At 41.2% G+C, this 19,791-nt stretch overlaps 1 protein-coding gene across 4 annotated transcripts in view; it reads left to right on the plus strand.

Moving 5' to 3' along the window:
* Positions 1–451: 451 nt before the first annotated feature.
* Positions 452–19,791, plus strand: part of LOC139408917 (tyrosine-protein kinase JAK2-like) — an 81,662-nt gene continuing 62,322 nt past the window's right edge. For 3 of the 4 annotated variants that reach the window (XR_011634333.1, XR_011634334.1, XM_071153374.1), the window contains exons 1-2: positions 499–860; positions 16,705–16,945. Coding sequence is in view for 2 of the 4 variants with exons in the window: in XM_071153374.1 (XP_071009475.1) it covers positions 16,729–16,945 (217 nt within the window). In the remaining 2 variants the exon portion in view is untranslated. Of the gene's footprint in view, positions 861–16,704; positions 16,946–19,791 lie in introns of all 4 variants that reach the window. The other variant, XM_071153375.1, reaches the window with a different exon arrangement.

Here is a 19,791-nt window from a genome sequence, read left to right on the forward strand (position 1 = left end):
AAACAGTTCATTCAGCCCCATTTACTGACTTTTTAAAACCTTTGCTGATACGGCTGACTTTCTTAAACAAATGTGGTTTCTACTCACTCCTTGTGGATTTGTGTAAGTCGATAAGAACCCCACGGTGCTTCAATAATAAAGAACGCCAATATGAGTTTTGACTTTTGAACCATACACAAACATTTTTACATTTTATGTTCAGAAAATTCATAATGTTTGTTCTCATTCATTATCTACAAAGCAAGTGCAAGCAAACGAGCTGCAACGAGGTCGGCCTATTCGTTCAGCACTTTCAAAATGGATAAAGACAGAAATTCAGATCGACTCTTTTTTACATTTTCTCTGAAGGGGCATTTAAAAATGTGGAGCTAATGTTGTAAACCGTGATTGACCACACAGTAGGTGGCGGCATGCACCTTTAACGTTTGTTTGAGGACTGCCATTACATAATAATAGAAGAAGTCGTGTGTCTGTCTGTCCCCCCCCCCCCCCGACGGTATTACAGACTACAGTGGCTTGAAATTACACTTTGCTTGGTTTTGTCACGGTCCAGCCGTGAGTAATATACTACTGTCAACGTTTGCGTGCTAATTTATCAGCTATAGAGTGAAAACTTTGTGCAAGATAAAGTTTTCTAGAAATCTATTTAGATTGCTGTCAAATGTCAAACTAGCGTTCTACACGGAGTTATCTCGCACCCAGAATGAATCGGAACAAGAACCAGACACGAAGGAGACGAAATTAATGGGGAAGCACGCGGACTGCAACGTTAATGGTTTTGACTTCTGCAACAGTCATAACTGTCATTCGGAAAAATTTACTTCCCGGTAGCTACAACATTCAGAACGGACAACGTCCAGGTAAATTACTTTATGCTGTCAATCATTTAGCAGACCAGTTTAGCCATCTCGCTGTTTTCCGTGTTATAGCCGATACACTATAAAAGCCCGGGGAAGTTGTGCAATTCATAATTCAAAACCAGAGACGAACTTCAAAATAGATCAAATTGTTAGATGCAGATTACCTAAATATATGTGCACGCTCCTGCCTCTCTCCCTCGCTCTGTCTCTGCCTGCAAGTCTTCTGCGTGTAGAATATGCTGGCACAGATGTCTTCGGGACAGTCTTTTATTTGTTTTATTTGTATTTGTATTTAACTAAGATCGTTAAGAACAAGTTCTTATTTACAATGACGGTTTTCAGGGGAACAGTGGATTAACTGCTTTGTTCAGGGACAGAACGACCCCTCGGTTACTAGTCCAACGCTCTAACCACTAGGCTACCTGCCGCACCGTTTTACTGGCAGGTTAAGTCTGTATCGATTACGTTTTTCAGATGGAATTTAATGTTCCCCCTGCTACGGAATGTTTGTTTGTCTGTTAGGGTAGGCTACACTACGTTTTTTCAATTTCTTACTCGAAACCTCCGGTGATATGAACGGACATCTTACTTGTCTGTAAAGGATTGCCGTTTCTGAAACGGGACTAAAATCCATCAAGGCTATCAGAACTGTAAATCAAATAATGTCGAGCTGCTGCGGGCAGTCTGCTTGTCTGCTGCCTGCGCGCAGACCACTCTCTCCTAAAACAGACCACTCTCTCCTAAAACATTACTTTTAAGTTAGTTAAATACCGTGATTTCCCAAGACATTTAGTATAAATAAAACGCATCTAGCTACCACATCATAAAAAACTGCATAAAAATAACAACACAGCAGCACATCAATCAGCGACGTTTATTATATACTTAAAAAAAAGGCTGAGCATAATTCTACGGTATGAAATGGTACAGACCTATTGCACTTTTATTTCCTGAGAATTGATCAATTGTTGCTATCGACATGTTACTGTAGCTGCATTCTCTCTGTAGAGGGTTGCGGTAGATATAACTTAACTGCCCGGTCCTAGCGGTTATACATATAAGGCCAGTATTCGGCATTGTAAATTGACATGGAATTGTATGAATTTTCTTAGAATTTTAACTGAAAACCGTTTAAAAAAAATGGTAGTTTAAACATTAAGCAAATTGTCAGTTTGTCTCATCCCTAGTGCACACTGTGCCACCATCAGGACAAATTCTATACATTGACCTAAGATAAGCTACCTCTGTACAGTTTACAACGCTTGCCAAATATCAGAACTCAAAATCAATATAATATGCTTTTGATGTATTTTGGACCATTTGAAGTTGACTACTTTATAAACGTCTTCTCCAGAACCGCTGGACCGATGTTGTATATATCATCTGGATGCACATCGTAAAACCCAATATTTTCCAAGACTCTAGCTGAAACAATATGGCCAATGAGCTTGCAATAATGTTTTTTCCTGTCCCAACAGCGCCACAATGTGGTCAAACTTAACCATACGTTTACAGGTTAGCTAGACTCATCCTTGAGCATGTGTGCCAAATTTCATCACTCGGAGTCAAACCGACCAAGAGAGATAAAAATGTGGCAGTTGTAACGCCACTGTGTGGTCTATGAAGTGTATACTCTTAACATAGTCTATTAGCTAGAAACGTAAAGGTACACTGTATTTTGGCACCATAAAGGAAAGTTTGCTGTTGTAAATCAAAATTTTCCAACGCTTCGTTCCTCTTTTTTTTTTTTTTTTTGATTCTCCCTGACTGTGTAGCTTTTATTTGATTGTTATTTCTCAAAGATGGTATTATTTAAAAATGTATGTAGTTTTCTAGTTTTTCACAAAAAATTCCCCCCAAATATTTTCCCCAAAAACGTATTTTAAAAAGTGCGGCCCCAGTTCATTCAATAATGAACCTAGTCTGATTTAATCAGGCTGTAATACACAAATAATTGGTATATACAGCCTGAGACGTGTGTGCAAAATCATGTAAATGTTCCTTACAAGCCAGAATGTTGAATAAAATTCAATTTAAACTTACTCTACCGGTTGTCTGTGCTCAAAATTTGAGACCTAACATTTTACAGAGCCGATAAGTGCCAAGGTAAAGTTAGTTTCATATTGGATGTGGATTGTTCTCCTCATTTGATTCAGAATATAACATTTTCATTGTCATGGCATGCTTGGTTCAATAGATAATGACGTGAAAAAATATCCAATATAAAACTAACCGGCTCTCTTAAAAAGTTGGGTAAACAATCTTTAGTACAAATGTGTACCGTTACATCCCTACTATTCAGTAGCCTATATTCCCTGTATAGCCCCCCGTCTCCCCTAATCTGCATAGCATGTGCTCCTAAATTCGCCGCTATACTCACAGAATGGTCAAACAATAATACTGCGTGACCCTGGTTCTTTTGCTGTGTTTGTTCCGGACTGTGTTCTCCCCTGCAGCGAACCGCACCCCGGTACGAAAATAATCTGGCGAAACTACCCTTGTTTGAGCTAACCAAGGTGTGTTGTTCAGTGCTCTCTCGAGTGTGGATTGTGTTCACACCATTCCAAATGAACCAAACTAAGGGGGTAAACACACCAGAGTTTGGAAAAAACGCTCCAAAATAACTTGGTGTGAAAGCCCCCTAAGGGTGTTTTCACATGTAGTCCTCTTTAAAAAAAATTCTGTGGTAAAAATAAGCAAAATAACTCCTCTCTTTGTATTCACAATGCCCTAAAAAAGGGAACTGGACCACAGACTTCAAGCGAATCAAACTCACGAGACGGTCTCAGTTCAGTTCGCTTTTGGGGGGGCTCTTTTGAGGGGTCTGAGTTCCTTTGGAATGTTCACACTGCACAAAAATGTAAGCGAACTGCACTTGAGTTCACAAAAATGGAATGTTGGGTAAGCAGCATGCTCACAGTAGCTTTACGCAAGCTTTGCGACTTAGACATCCTGCTCATGAATACCACTGTCCATTGGTGGAACTGTTGTAGAACTCTAGTGTGAAATGCCGCATGCTAGCTGCATGATGTCCCTTTTGACATTATCAGTTCAGAGGTCAGGAGTGTTTTTAGGAGTTGCAGACCCAGTAGAGTAGATGGAGCAAGCCTTGTGACATTAAGGCAGAGTAGACAGTACAGGACAGCCTACAGGATACAGTCTGGCTGCAGTGATAGTGGTTCTCCCCAGCTTCCCCCAAAGCCCTGATAAGCCGGTAACACCATGGACAAACCAGGGTTATGTACGTAGTTCTGTGTGTGTGTGTGGTTGCGCCAGTGAGTGTGTGTGTGTGTGTGTAATCTAGAGAGTTAGAGGGGTGGCTGAGCAGAGTTTAGGGGATTGTTGAGCTCCAAATTTGCTCCATTCATTAAAATCACAATTTAACCAACATCTTTTTTTTTTTTTTTGACAACCGGGACCTACCATTTGGTTTTGAAGTGTTGAAACCAAACCATATGATTGGAATGAAAAGTATTTTAATCAACATGAGAAGGTGAATGTAAGGTGCTCATTTCAAGTAGGCTACATGTCATATTAAACAGTATATACGGTGCATTCAGAAAGTATTCTCCTGGACATTTTCCACATTTTGTTACGTTACAGCCTTATTCTAAAATCTATTCAATTCTTTTCCCCCCAAAATCTACACGCAATACCCCATCATGACAAAGCAAAATGTAGCTAATTTATTACAAATAAAATAACAAAAATAGTATTCAGACTAGAGGTCGACCGATTAATCGGAATGGCCGATTTCAAGTTTTCTTAACAATCTGTAATCGTCATTTTTGGACACCAATCATGGCCAATTACATTGCACTCCACGTGGAGACTGTGTGGCAGGCTGACTACCTGTTATGCGAGTGCAGCAAGGAGCCAAGGTAGGGTGCTAGCTAGCATTAAACATATCTTATAAAAAACAAACTTAACATAATCACTAGTTGACTACACATGACTAATTTATCTAGCTTGTCCTGCGTTGCATATAATCGTTGCGGTGCCTGTTAATTTATCATTGAATCATAGCCTACTTCGCCAAACGGGTGATTTAACGAGCGCATTCGCGAAAAAATCCCTGTCGTTGCACCAATGTGTACCTAACCATAAACATCAACGCCTTTCTTAAAATCAATACACAAGTATATATTTTTAAACCTGCATATTTAGTTAATATTGCCTGCTAACATGAATTTCTTTTAACTAGGGAAATTGTATCACTTCTCTTGCGCTCTGTGCAACAGAGTCAGGGTATATGCAGCAGTTTGGGCCGCCTGGCTCGTTGCGTACTGTCTGAAGACTATTTGTTCCTTACAAAGACAGCCAACTTCGCCAAACGGGGAATGATTTAACACAATCGCATTTGCGAAAAAATCACAATCTTTGCACGAATGTACCTAACCATAAACATCAATGCCTTTCTTAAAATCAATACACAGAAGTATATATTTTTAAACCTGCATATTTAGTTAAAAGAAATCCAGGTTAGCAGGCAATAATTTCCCTAGTTTAATGTAACTTCTATTGCGCTCTGTGCAACAGATTCAGGGTATATGCAACAGTTTGGGCCGCCTGGCTCTTTGCGAACTAATTTGTCAGAATTATACGTTATTATGACATAACATTGAAGGTTGTGCAATGTAACAGGAATATTTAGACTTATGGATGCCACCCGTTAGATAAAATACGGAACGGTTCCGTATTTCACTGAAATAATAAACGTTTTGTTTTCGAAATGATAGTTTCCGGATTTGACCATATTAATGACCTAAGGCTCGTATTTCTGTGTGTTATTATGTTATAATTAAGTCTGTAATTTGATAGAGCAGTCTGAATGAGCGGTGGTAGGCAGCAGCAGGCTCATAAGCATTCATTCAAACAGCACTTTCGTGTGTTTGCCAGCAGCTCTTCGCTGTGCTTGAAGCATTGAGCTGTTTATGACTTTAAGCCTATCAACTCCCGAGATTAGGCTGGTGTAACTGATGTGAAATGGCTAGCTAGTTAACAGGGTGCGCGCTAATAGTGTTTCAATTGGAAACGTCACTTGCTCTGAGACTTTGAAGTAGTTGTTCCCCTTGCTCTGCAAGGGCCGCGGCTTTTGTGGAGCGATGGGTAACGATGCTTCGAGGGTGGCAGTTGTCAATGTGTTCCTGGATCAAGCCCAGGTAGGGGCAAGGAGATGGAAGGAAGCTATACTGTTACACTGGAAATACTAAAGTGCCTATAAGAACATCCAATCGTCAAAGGTATATGAAGAACAAATGGTATAGAGAGAAATAGTCCTATATTTCCTATAATAACTACAACCTAAAACTTCTTAACTGGGAATATTGAAGAACTGGGAATATTGAACCACCAGCTTTCATATGTTCTGAGCAAGGAACTTAAACGTAAGCTTTTTTACATGGCACATATTGCACTTTTACTTTCTTCTCCAACACTTTGTTTTTGCATTATTTCAACCAAATTGAACATGTTTCATTGTTTATTTAAGGCTAAATTGATTTTATTGATGCATTATGTTAAAGTAAGTGTTCATTCAGTGTTGTTGTAATTGACATTATTATAAATAAATTGGCCGATTAATCAGTATTGGCTTTTTTTTTTGGTTCTCCAATAATCGGTATCGGCGTTGAAAAAATCATAATCGGTTGACCTCTAATTCAGACCCTTTACAATGGGACTTGAAATTGAGCTCAGGTGAATCCTTTCCATTTATCATCCTTGAAATGTTTCTACAATTTCATTGGAGTCCACCTGTGGTAAATTCAATTGATTGGACATTATTTGGGAAGGTGCACACACCTTTCTATATAAGGTCCCACAGTGCATGTCAGAGAAAAAAACAAGCCATGAGGTCGAAGGAATTGTCCCTAGCGTTCCGAGACAGGACTGTGTCGAGGCACAGATCTGGGGAAGGGTACCAAAAAAATTCTGCAGCATTGAATGTCCCAAGAACACGGTGTCCTCCATTATTCTTAAATGTAAGAAACTTGGAACCACCAAGACTCTAACTAGAGCTGGACACCCGGCCAACCCGGCCAATTCGGGGGAGACGGGCCTTGGTCAGGGAGTTGACAAAGAACCCGATGGTCACTCTGAAAGAGCTCCAGAGTTCCTCTGTGGAGATGGGAGAACCTTCCAGAAGGACAACCATCTCTACAGCTCTCTACCAATCCGGCCTTTATGGTAGTGAGACCAGACGGAAGCCACTCTTCAGTAAAATACAGCCCGCTTGGAGTATGCCAAATGGCACCGAAAGGACTCTGACCATGAGAAACAAGATTCTCTGGTCTGATGAAACCAAGATTGAACTCTTTGGCCAGAATGCCAAGTTTCACATCTGGAGGAAACCAGGCACCATCCCTACGGTGATGCATGGTGGTGGTAGCATCATGCTGTGGGGATGTTTTTCAGTGGCAGGGATGGGAGACTAGTCACATGAATGGAGCCAAGTATAGAGATTCTTGATGAAAACCTGCTCAGGACCTCAGACTGGGGCCAAGGTTCACCTTCCAACAGGATAATGACCCTAAGCACACAACCAAGACATCGCAGGAATGGCTTCGGGACAAGTCTCTGAATGTTCTTGAGTGGCCCAGCCAGAGGCAGAGCTCCCCATCCAACCTGACAGAGCTTTGGAGAATCTGCAGAGAAGAATGGGAGAAACTCCCCAAATACAGGTGTGCCAAGCTTGTAGCGTAATACCAAGAAGACTCAAGGCTGTAATTGCTGCCAAAGATTCTTCAACAAAGTACTGAGTAAAGGGCCTGAATTTGCAGTACCAGTCAAAAGTTTGGACACACTTCCTCATTGATTGTGGAATAATAGTGAAGACATCAAAACTATGAAATAACACGCATGGAATCATCTAGTAACCAAATAATTTGTACACTCTTGGCATTCTCTCAACCAGCTTCGTCTGCAATGCTTTTCCAACAGTCTTGAAGGATTTTCCACATGCTGAGCACTTGTTGGCTGCTTTTCCTTCACTCTGCGGTCCAACTCATCCCAAACCATCTCAATTGGGTTGAGGTCGGGTGATTGTGGAGGCCAGGTCATCTGATGCAGCACTCCATCACTTCTTACACACTCTGAAGGTGCTTTGGGTCATTGTCCTGTTGAAAAACAATTGATAGTCTGTTGTGGAAATTCAGTACTGAGAGAGACTTAGTCAGTTCTTCAAACAATCATCTTTATTTAATATCGATGAATTATTGCAGTAATGAGACCGTCAGCCCAACATTCTTGTTCTGACTGTTAGGCTGAGAGCCTTTACAGACGATGCACAGTTTTTAAATTGCTCATACCAAGATTACTTAGTCAGTCATTTCTAACCTTCCCATAAGCCACCTTGGTTTTCTACGTAGGATGGTGTTTGACTTAGTTCCCCAGATGCCAGGAATATGAGACAATGAAGCATTGTTCTACTCCTCTGTAACCCAGTTACAATCACCCTACATTCTGTCACTGGAATGCCATCTGTAGGTTTTATCACCAGGTCAATCAATTGCCAGCTCCAGCTATCTCTAGTAAAACCCATGTCCACGACACCCAGACTAGCTGCAGGAAGCTAGAGTGGACACCATAAAACTCAGCATTAGCAGGACCGAAATATCTTACTCTTTAAGTAAATAATTGTTACATATTCAACAAATAAGGTGAATACATAATTTTCCCCTCAAGTCCCACTATGCCTTGAATTCTAAATAAATCAGTGTCACCAGAAAAACACCACCACCTCCATGCTTCACGGTGGGAACCACACATGCGGAGTAAATCCGTTCACTTACTCTGCATCTCACAAAGACACGGAGGTTGGAACCAAAAATCTCAAATTTGGACTCATCAGCCAAAAGGTCAGATTTCCACCGATCTAATGTCCATTGCTTGTGTTTCTTGGCCCAAGCAAGTCTCTAATTTATTATTAATGTCCTTTAGTAGTGGTTTCTTTGCAGCAAATCGACCATGAATGCCTCATTCACGCAGTCTCCTCTGAACAGTTTATTTTACAATGTTTGTTACTTGAATTCTGAAGAATTTATTTGGGCTGCAATTTCTATGGCTGGTAATTCTAATGAACTTATCCTCTGCAGCAGAGGTAACTGGGTCTTCTTTTCCTGTAGCGGTCCTCGTGAGAGCCAGTTTCATCATAATGCTTGATGATTTTTGCGATTGCACTTGAAGAAACTTTCAAAGTTCTTGAAATGTTCCATATTGATTGACTTTCATGTCTTACAGCAATGATGGACTGTCATTTCTCTTTGATTATTTGAGCTGTTCTTGCCATAATATGGACTTGGTCTTTTACCAAATAGGGCTATCTTCTGTATACCACACCTACCTTGTCACAACACAACTGATTGATTGGTTAAAATGCATCTAAGACGGAAGGAAACTCCACAAATGAACTTTTAACAAGGGACGCCTGTTAATTGAAATGCATTCCAGATGACAACCTCATGAAGCTGGTTGAGAGTACCAAGAGGGTGCAAAGCTGTCAAGGCAAAGGGTGGCTGGCTACTTTGAAGAATCTAAAATATATATATATATATTTTTTGTTTACTACATGATTCCGTATGTGTTATTTCATTGTTTTGATGTCTTCATTATTATTCTATATCTATTATTTATATGTAGAAAATAGTAAAAAAAAAAAAAAACTTAAGTGTTGGTGTGTCCTAACCATTGACTGGTACTGTATGTAAATGTGATATTTCATTTAAAAACAATTGTAAACCTGTTTTTGCTTCATCATTATGGGGTATTGAGTGTAGATTGAGGGGGGGGGGGGACATTTGAATACATTTTAGAGTAAGGCTGTAATGTCACAATTTTGAAAAAGTCAAAGGGGTCTGAATTTTCCGAATGCACTGTAAACATTCTAAATGTTTCCGTAGCTAGACAGGGAGCCTAAGAAGGAACCAAAATGAATTATTTAGGCAATATTATTTCAAGTCTATAGTGTACAAAGAAATACATTGTGAAGCGTTTGCGGGTGTGACGGACTAGGTTGGTAAGGAGTCGCTCAGCGTTTTAGGCGCTCAGCATTTTTTTTGTTGAATTTTTACCCCCCTTCTCCCCAATTTCGTGGTATTCAATTGTTTAGTAGCTACTATCTTGTCTCATCGCTACAACTCCCGTACGGGCTCAGGAGAGACGAAGGTTGAAAGTCATGCGTCTTCTGATACACAACCCAACCAAGCTGCACTGCTTCTTAACACAGCGCCATCCAATCCGGAAGCCAGCCACACCAATGTGTCGGACGAAACACCGTGCACCTGGCGACCTTGGTTAGCGCGCACTACACCTGGCCCGCTACAGGAGTTGCTGGTGCGCGATGAAACAAGGATATCCCCACCGGCCAAAGCCTCCCTAACCCAGACGACGCTAGGCCAATTGTGCGTAACCCCAGGGACCTCCCAGTCGCGGCCAACTGCAACAGAGCCTGGGCGCGAACCCAGAGACCACTGCGCCACCTGGGAGGCCCTGGTGCTCAGAATTTAAACAACATTTTGTTGTATTGAATCATTGTAGTCTATAAATTGCACATATAGGCTGTGACTTACATAAAAACATGTTTTTAATTATTAGGGTCCGTCTACAGTGCCTTTCAATAAAATTTTAGAAACACGAGTTTGGCCAGAGTCTGCTCATTGTCTGCAGAGCAGGCCAGCAGTGGAGAATATCCTCTCTCCAGAGAGAGGAGAGCCACAGATTATTATTATTTTTCTATTAATATTATTGTTTTTGTGTTTATTTAACTGACTTGCCTAGTTAAATAAAGGTTAAGAACAAATTCTTATTGACGGCCTACCAAAAGGCCTCCTGTGGGGACGGGCTGGGATTAAAAATCTAATAAAAATATTGAACTAAACACGCAACACTACATAAAGAGAGACCTAAGACGACAACATATTAAGTCGGCAACACATGACGACAACACAACATAACATGGTGGCACCACAACATGGTAGAAACATGATTGGGCACAGACAACAGCACAAAGGGAAGGAAGGTAGACAACAATACGTCACGCAATACAGCCACAACTGCCAGTAAGAGTGTCCTTTATTGAGTCTTTGAATGAAGAGATTGAGAACTGTCCAGTTTGAGTGTTTCTTGCAGCTCGTTCCAGTCGCTAGCTGCAGCAAACTGGAAACGACCCAAAGATGTGTGTGCTTTGGGGACCTTTAACAGCATGAGACTGGCAGAACGGGTGTTGTATGGGGAAGATGAGGGCTGCAGTAGATCTCTCAGATGGGGGAAGTGAGTCCTAAGAGGGTTCTATAGGTAGGCTTAAAGGTTTTTAGGCAAAAATAACCCCATTTTAAAAGTGAAAGCTCCTTGAAAGTTGGAATATGCCAGGTCTATTTAGCCAAAGTCAATTATGGCTTATTGTATAGATAATTTAACAAAAATGAAAACTTTTGTAAGATCAGATTTTTTGATTATTAATACTTTGCTACAATGACACTTAATTAGCTACCCACCTCGTTCCTTTCTTTTAGCTTGTAAGTATCCTTCACCGTCATGCTTTCGGGATATGTGTATTTTCAGGTTCCACAATGATTATTTAGTTGTGGACACTACATCCACGCATTCCCTCTATTGCTCTTGGTCCTCATCTTTGTATCTTTGATTTTGCAACTGTGTTATCAGTTTCTTTATGAAAATATTTAGCGAACTCCATGGCAGTAGCTATAAAGCAAGGGGCTATAGCAGCACACAAGTCGACTACAAATTCATGCTGGGCCGGGTACTCCCTGAGCTCGTGAAGTGAGTGCTATTGGAGTGGGCGAGAAGGCCAAAAATCCGTCCTTTGCGAATCTCGCTCCCCACTCCAGTCAAATTGGGCACGCTCCTCTCCAGCTCCGCTCACATACTCTGCTCCAAACGTCAAATTTCAAAGTGTTTTTTATACGCTGGGTTGCTCCTGCTTCTCTGTATCGTTCCATTTCTCAAAATTTTGGCGTTTAGTTCAAGCCCTCATTCCGAATTGTTAAAGGTGCTAGATTGGGCATGCTTTTTATTTTTGTGATTTCAATAAATATCCATAATATATCTGCAGTAATAGTGAAATGATAGTGTTTCACAGGGAGATATGTTTTGAATGCAGCCTAGTGCATTCAAAACTAGTCTTCCCCGCATCCCGTTTCCCTTTATTAACATGGCAGATTAGCTCTCGAGTCTTTTACTTTCAGGTTTGGTCCACCAGCTTCAAACGGCTGTAAATAAAATGTTTAAAAAAAAATGATTTAAAAAAAAAAAAGTAAAATATTTTGCAGAGATTTAGTAGATATGCACACATTGATATACACATTGCTTGTTTTCTCACAAACTTAAATTGAGCGAATTTTAGCAACTAGGAAATAACAGAGCAATTTCCACAATATATCACAGTCAGAATAAATAGCTTTGACTACGGATACCACTCCGACGGGAGAAATCAATAGGCGAGTCACAGCCAGTCACAACACTGGTGGGCAAGTAATACTGTGAAACACTATCATTCCACTATTAATACAGATATATTATGGACACCATTCCTGTCCACAACACCCTAGCAAACCCAAGCGTTCTTGATGGTAATAACGCTCACTTTTGCACCTAGGGGCCGGTTTTGAAGGCATTTCCCGAGGTCCTCAGTACATGGATAGACTTCCAATTTTGAAGTCGATCTCCCTGACCCTATTCCCCTTAGTGCTCTGGTCAAAAAGTAGTGCACTATAAACGGAATGGGGTGTCATTTGGGATGCACCTGTGACTTAACTTTTCCCACCTGTTGGAGTTCAAACAGCTGTAGAAATGAATTTAGCCCATGACAACTGTTCATGTGTGAGACCGAGCAACCACATGTGATGTAGAGTTAGTAGCCTACATCAGTTGACCACAGCTACTTTTGCTTCTCTTGTCATTTTCAGCTCTGCCTGGGCTACTACCTACGTGATCGGAGCTGTGTATGCTGAAAATTCTAGAGAAATGCAAGGATTCTAATAGAGGAAGTGTGTCACGTCTAGCAATCTGTGTAAATAGTCACAGTTAGGCCGAAGCTATACGTTACGTGTCGACCTACTTTTATGTTCACTTCCTTTTTCCTGGTATCGGTCTGCAGGGACTCCCCAAATGACACATTGAAGAACTGAAGCACAATAGCAGTCCATTGTGTGACGCAATGATAGCTTGAAACATGTTTTGTTTTAACTGCTGGTTAATATGGACCTTGTTTAGCCTACGTTTTGGTTTGCACTTACTTTCCATCATTATTACTGATGACATGTGATGTACTAGCATAATGGCAGTGCCCGAGTGCTTTTCAGAAGTCAGCTACAAGTGTAGACTATTCTCACGTCACCAATTCTAGTGCTTCCCATAGGATTTTTGTTCAGCAGCGGTGGCAAAGTTAGTTTGGGGTAGTGTGCGTGGCCAATGGCGCCATATTTTCGGGCCAACATTTTTAGAGGCCTTCCTTTTGGCTGCAGAGATAATGTTGCTGTATTCCCAGTCGTGAAATCCATAGATTACGGGGTAAGACTTCCTCAGGCGGAGATGTCAATAAGGAAAACATTACGAGAGAGATCTAAATATCTGACCAAGGCCAGGGAATGTTTTAGCTACTAAAAATGGAGCCTAATTATGGTGTACTTTTTTTTAGCCTCTTGTTTTATATTCTTTATTGATTTCATACATAATGGTATCTGATCAGATTTGCTCATTATCATCTTGATGCCATGTACTGTAGAATGCCAACAATTATCTGCCGGTAGGTAGGTAGATACTGCTTTGCAGAGTCCGTGACATCTACACCGTCCTCAGGTTCAGCCCTGATTCATAAGGAAGCTGTAGGGCTGGCACAGTAATTGTATAATCGTGTAACCGCCTATTATGTGTGAAGTCCGTCATGAAAATAAAATGACCGTCGACAAACTTCACCCAAAAAGCAGCAAAGTAAAAGTAAGCCTAGTTGACATATAACAGCTGATGGTCATTTGACTGACATAAGTCACCCAGAAATCCATTACAGTCACAGCCCCAGGAAGCAGTTGTCGGCCCAAAGCTGAGGGTTGGAAAATTACTACGGGATTTCCATGTAGGATGAGTAACAGAATCAGTGGGACAGTCTAATCATGTCAAACGGTAGGCTTGTATCTTTTCTCTGATGCAGTTGGTGGATCATTAACTCTCTGCCTCATCGCCGCACTCACGTGGATTGCTATTTTATCATTGTTTAACAATAAATCTTACCATAAACTGTTATTACGGTTATAGTAAATTATGGTTCTCATAATTGTTGAGGTGATCAGTGTCTGAAATTATGTTTTTGTAACTTTGTTTCATCATGTGAAATATCTCAATGGTCACTGTAACCGTAAAAAGATTTGCAACTTTTTACTCGTCTGTTACCTCCTTGTTCACAACAGATACTCTATTGTCACAGGTCTCCTCGTTATGACATGGGAATAGAGCTGAGTAGGTAATACATTGTAGTTATATACTGTAATAACACATTACCCTTTTCATACGTAAAACACCATTTATAGTAGTGTTTTGCTACCGACAATTGATAACCTTAAGCGATGATAAGTCATACAATGCATTCGGAAAGTATTCAGACCCCTTGACTTTTTCCAGATGTTTTACGTTACAGCCTTATTCTAAAATTTATTAAATTGCTTTTTCCCCCTCATCAATTTAAACACAATACCCCATAATGACAAAGCAAAAACAGGTTTTTGATATTTTAGTAAAGGTAGGAAAAAAATAAATCACATTTCCATAATTATTCAGATCCTTTACTCAGTACTTTTGAAGCACTTTTGGCAGCTATTACAGCCTCAAGTCTTCTTGGGTATGACGCTGCAAGCTTGGCTCACTTGTATTTTGGGGAGTGTCTGCCATTTCTTTCCTGCAGATCCTCTCAAGCTCTGTCAGGTTGGATGGGGAGCATTGCTGCACAGCTATTTACAGGTCTCTCCAGAGTTGTTCAATCGTGTTCAAGTCCGGGCTTTGGCTGGGCCACTCAAGGACATTTAGAGACTTATCCCGAAGCCACTCCTGCGTTGTCTTAGCTGTGTGCTTAGGGTCATTGTCCTGTTGGAAGGGGAACCTTCGCCCCAGTCAGGTCCTGACCGCTCTGAAGCAGATTTTCATCAAGGATTTCTCTGTACTTTGCTCCGTTCATCTTTCCCTCGATCCGAACTAGTCTCACAGTCCCTGCCGCTGAAAAAATCCTCACAGCATGATGCTGCCACCACCATGCTTCACCGTAGAGATGCTGCCAGGTTTCTTCCAGATGTGACGCTTGGCATTCAGGCCAAAGATTTAAAACTTGGTTTCATCAGACCAGAGAATCTTGTTTCTCAGTCTTTAGGTAACTTTTGGCAAACACCAAGCGGGCTGTCATGTGCCTTTTACTGAGGAGTGGCTTCCATCTGGTCCCTCTACCATAAAGGTCTGATTGGTGGAGTGCTGCAGAGAGGGTTGTCCTTCTGGAAGGTTCTCCCATTTCCACAGAGGTACTCTGGAACTCTGTCAGAGTGACCATTAGGTTCTTGGTCAACTCCCTGACTAAGGTCCTTCTCCCGATTTACTCAGTTTGGCTCCTGTCTCGCTCTACGGACAATTCCGTCAACCTCATGGCTTGGTTTTTGCTATGACATGCACTGTTAACTGTGACATTTTATATAGACAGGTGTGTGTGCCTTTCCAAATCATATCCATATATTTTGATATTTTAGTAATGGTAGAAAAATTAACAACAGGTGGACTTCAATCAAGTTGTAGAAACATCTCAAGGAGGATCCATGGAAACAGGATGCACATGAGCTCAATTTTGAGTCTCATAGCAAAGGGTCTAAATACTTCTGTAGATAAGGTATTTCTGTTTTTAAAAAAAATATAATAAATAACTAAACCTCTTTTCGCATTGTCATTATAGGGTCTTGTGTGTAGATTGAGGCAAAATGATTTTATCCATTTTAGAAAAAGGCTAACGTAACAAAATGTGAAAAAAGGGAAGGGGTCTGAATACTTTCCAAATGCACTGTATTCTATAGAATTCTCAAACGCTCCAGGAAACCGAAACAGGGTAATGAATTTCAAATGTGAAAACGCCCTTAATTAAATATGGTACATAAACACACTGTACGTGGTTAACCCATTTCCTTTCCCCCAAGGGAATGCATCTGCCAGCATCTAGTCTCTTGTGGACACAATGGGATGCGGGAGGTAACGAGCAGCATTATTTCCCGAGCTCACGATTTCGCCGGTGTTTGCATCTCTCTAATTTTGTGAGGGGACATTTGGCACATTGAAATCACTTGGCATGTATGTGTTGCCACCCTGTGTTGCCTACTCAAAGTCAATTTTGAACTTTTATTATTCAAAAACAGCTATTTATTTTAAAAGTTTTATTTGACCTTTATTTAACTAGGCAAGTCAGTTAAGATCAAATTCTTATTGTCAATGACGGCCCATGATCAGTGGGTTAACTGCCTTGTTCAGGGGCAGAACGACAGATTTTTACCTTGTCAGCTCGGGGATTCGATCTTGCAAGCTTTCGGGTTACTAGTCCAACGCTCTAACCACTAGGCTACCTGTCGCCCCCCTGCTATAGCATAACTGTAAACTAAGCAGAGCAGATAAAGTCAACTGTGCTAACTGACTCCCCTCTGCCCCCCCTCCATCTTCCCCTTTCTTACTTTCTTTTGCGCTTTTCCCCCTATTTCTCTCTGCTCTTGCTGTCTTCTCCCCTCGCCTCTAACTCTCCTCACGCTCTTCTTTCTATCTCCTACACTCGGTCTCCTCTCTCCTTCTCTTCTCTTTCTCCTCCAATCTCCCCCTTTAGGTGGATGTATCTGCTGAGCCACACATGGACATGCAGTGTCCAGTATGTCCCTCGTCCAATCAGAATGGCTGTGTCCTAGACCCACTTCATGTCGCCGAGCCCAAACAGGTAGTAGCCCCTCCCTGTCTGACGGTACACCTGTACAACCTGGGCAGGGGCGGGACCAATAGCCCAGACCTCACCTATCCTTCAGGGAACTATGTGGCTGAGGAGCTGTGCATCGATGCGGCCATGGCATGCGGTGAGTGAGACAGTGCATAGAAAAAAAGCGAATGTCTGCTCAATGTTTTTCTGTTCCCAAAGATTATTATTTGATAAAGCTTACAGGGATACTTTGGGATTTTCCCCAAGGCTTTCCTTTTATCTACTTCCTCAGAGTCTGATGAACTCGTGAATACCATTTGTATGTCTCTGTGTCCAGTATGGAGGAAGTTGGGAGTTAGTGTTGCGAACTAGAGATACCAATATCATAGACTGCCATCAGAACCTACACGGGCTCCAAACACGGGTCTAGTGTCTGACCCACAGACAGTCAGTCGCCTGCCCTACAGGGCCTACAGTGATGTCCGCTTTTATTGCCCCTAAAACAAGCATTAAAGAGATACTTTGGGATTGTTGACAATTATGCTCTTGATCTACTTCCCCAGAGGGAGATGTACTCGTCTCTGTGTCCAGTATGAAGAAAGTTGGAGGTAGTTTTGTGAGCCAATGCTAACTTAGCGTCAGCGCAATGACTGGCAAGGCCGTTAAGATTAAGGGCATCATTACGTGTTCCACAAACAAGGATAGCGGAACACCAGAGTAATATCAGGATATTTGAGAGAAATCCTGTGGCTGCACATTTCATGGCGGCTCGTCACAACATTATCTCTCCTGGGACACATTGATATAGAACGTGTTACGACTCCTAGGAGGGGGGAGATCTATTATTGACAAGGGAATTGTATTGAATTCACCATGTCTCCATAAAGGTCTGAACCAGGAGTTTGATATCAGACCATTTCTTACACGAATGTGTCACGTTCATTTGTCCTTGCTTCCAGGTCTCCTACTTGGTCATTTTGTACATATATTAGATTCTGTAACTGGAATTATATCTACGACCACCACGCCTAGTGCGCGTAATGGTCATGTAGGCAGGTATTCCAAAAGTTTCCAACAAACTTTTTTTTTTACAGTTGCCTAGGTTTTTTAAAAACTTGAACCCATTTGTATATATATAATTCTTTCTGACCATATGTATTTCTGTGATTTTAATGATGATTTTTATGCACAAAAGTGAATTGAATGGTTTCCAAACCCTGTCATGTGGGTAATGGTCATGCGAGGTGAAATGTGTATATTTTGGGAAGCGAGCACTCAGTTTGTTTGCTTGACCTGACGAAGATCCGTTTTGGATTGAATCGTCGTCAATGAAGGGATGAATTGGAAGCTTCGAGTGTGCGGGCCTTATTCTTGATTAGCCCAGCACCTATGTTTTTAAGGATGTACGTATGACCACAAACTTTTCTATGGAAAACTTCCAGTCATTATGCTAACGCTAGTTAGCAATTGCTCTAGTGCCAGTTAGCAACTTCCTTCAAACTGCACGCAGAGACATAAAAATGGTATCCACGTGTTCATCTGACTCTGGGGAAGTAGATAACGGGCCTCATTTCCAAAATACCGAAGTGTCCCTTAATGCTTGTTTTAGGGGCAATAAGAGCAAACGAGATGTACTGTAGGCCCTGTAGGGCAAGCCCATACCCCTAACAGTTGATGATTTAATCTTTCAGCGCAGACAGCAGCACAGACAGAACCAGACTTTCTCACTGTGAGGAGGAAGTGTAAAAAAAAAAAGATATCTATCCACACACATCTCTGCTCTGCCTTATTTTTCACTAGCACCGAGTCTGACTCCGGTTTACTTTTTTTAAGGGCTTTGTCTAACTATAACTACAGTCATTGTTAACGGCAGTTTACCAAGTTCTCATTTGACGATACAGAGCCATTTTACATCATCGGGCGGAACATTTATTCAATGTAGGAAGTCATTTTTTTGTATATTGGCCTTTATTTAAACTAACCCCCAGGGTGAACCCAATTCGGACACAAGAACAAAGCGTTGTCTGAAACGTCCGTGAGAAATTTCCCCTGCTGCTGCAAGACAAAAAAGATTTAAACATCACTAAAGGAAGACCGTCTGTCTTAACTTTGTGTGGGAACCCACTTCATTAAACCATGAGGACGATGATAATGTATTCGTTATGGTGGTTAAGGTCAGGTAGTTTAAGTATAATGACACTAACAGCACTGAGGTTGTGTGTTTGATTCTGATATGGGACTATTCCACACCTCCATTTAGTATAAGAATCTGTCGAATCCAGTAGTCGACGCGTAGGATTCTGACAATGGGCAAGCTAAGGGTTGATTTGGGATTCAGCTCGTGTGACCCAGCCTAGCCACCATGGGATTAAATCATTATAACCTTAATCTCCTCCTTAGTATGATTTATTCACTGTATTGTGACAGGGGTCAAATCTGTGCCTGAAGAGAGGCTATGTAAACACAGATGAATTAATGAAGGAGTTATTCCATTCGGCTATTTGATTAGGCGAATGCTGACGCAGCAGTGTTGTGCTTCTTTCCAGTCGTGGTGTGCAATGTGCGTGACTGGCGGTGACAAGTTGTATACATGAGAGTTGGGAAGTGTGGTCTGTTCGTAAAATATAGAGCAGTATACTTAGACCTAGTGTATCTCTCCTCCTATCACACTTTATTCTTGGCAATCTTAGAATTACTCTTCTTTTAAGCAGTTGATGTTGTGTGCCACTGGTGTATTTTTAAAGGGGGGCTGGACTTCCTGATTTGGCCTCGTTTTGAAGTTTGCTCATTAATCGTTTAGAACCCGAAGTGGCATCTCTTTAAATTACTATAGCGGCAACGAGCGGCCTTCTTTTTCCAACAATATTATGTGTCAATTTCACAAAAGTGATTTGCTAACAAACCTGTTGTATTCGCGTGGCTGTTGTCATCAACCTGAAATGCCGGTATGCTGTTATTTGACTTTTTAAAATAAAAAATCACTAAATTACAGAAGATTATTCT

Source organism: Oncorhynchus clarkii, chromosome 5 (genome assembly GCF_045791955.1).
Source record: "Oncorhynchus clarkii lewisi isolate Uvic-CL-2024 chromosome 5, UVic_Ocla_1.0, whole genome shotgun sequence".
Taxonomy (NCBI): domain Eukaryota; kingdom Metazoa; phylum Chordata; class Actinopteri; order Salmoniformes; family Salmonidae; genus Oncorhynchus; species Oncorhynchus clarkii.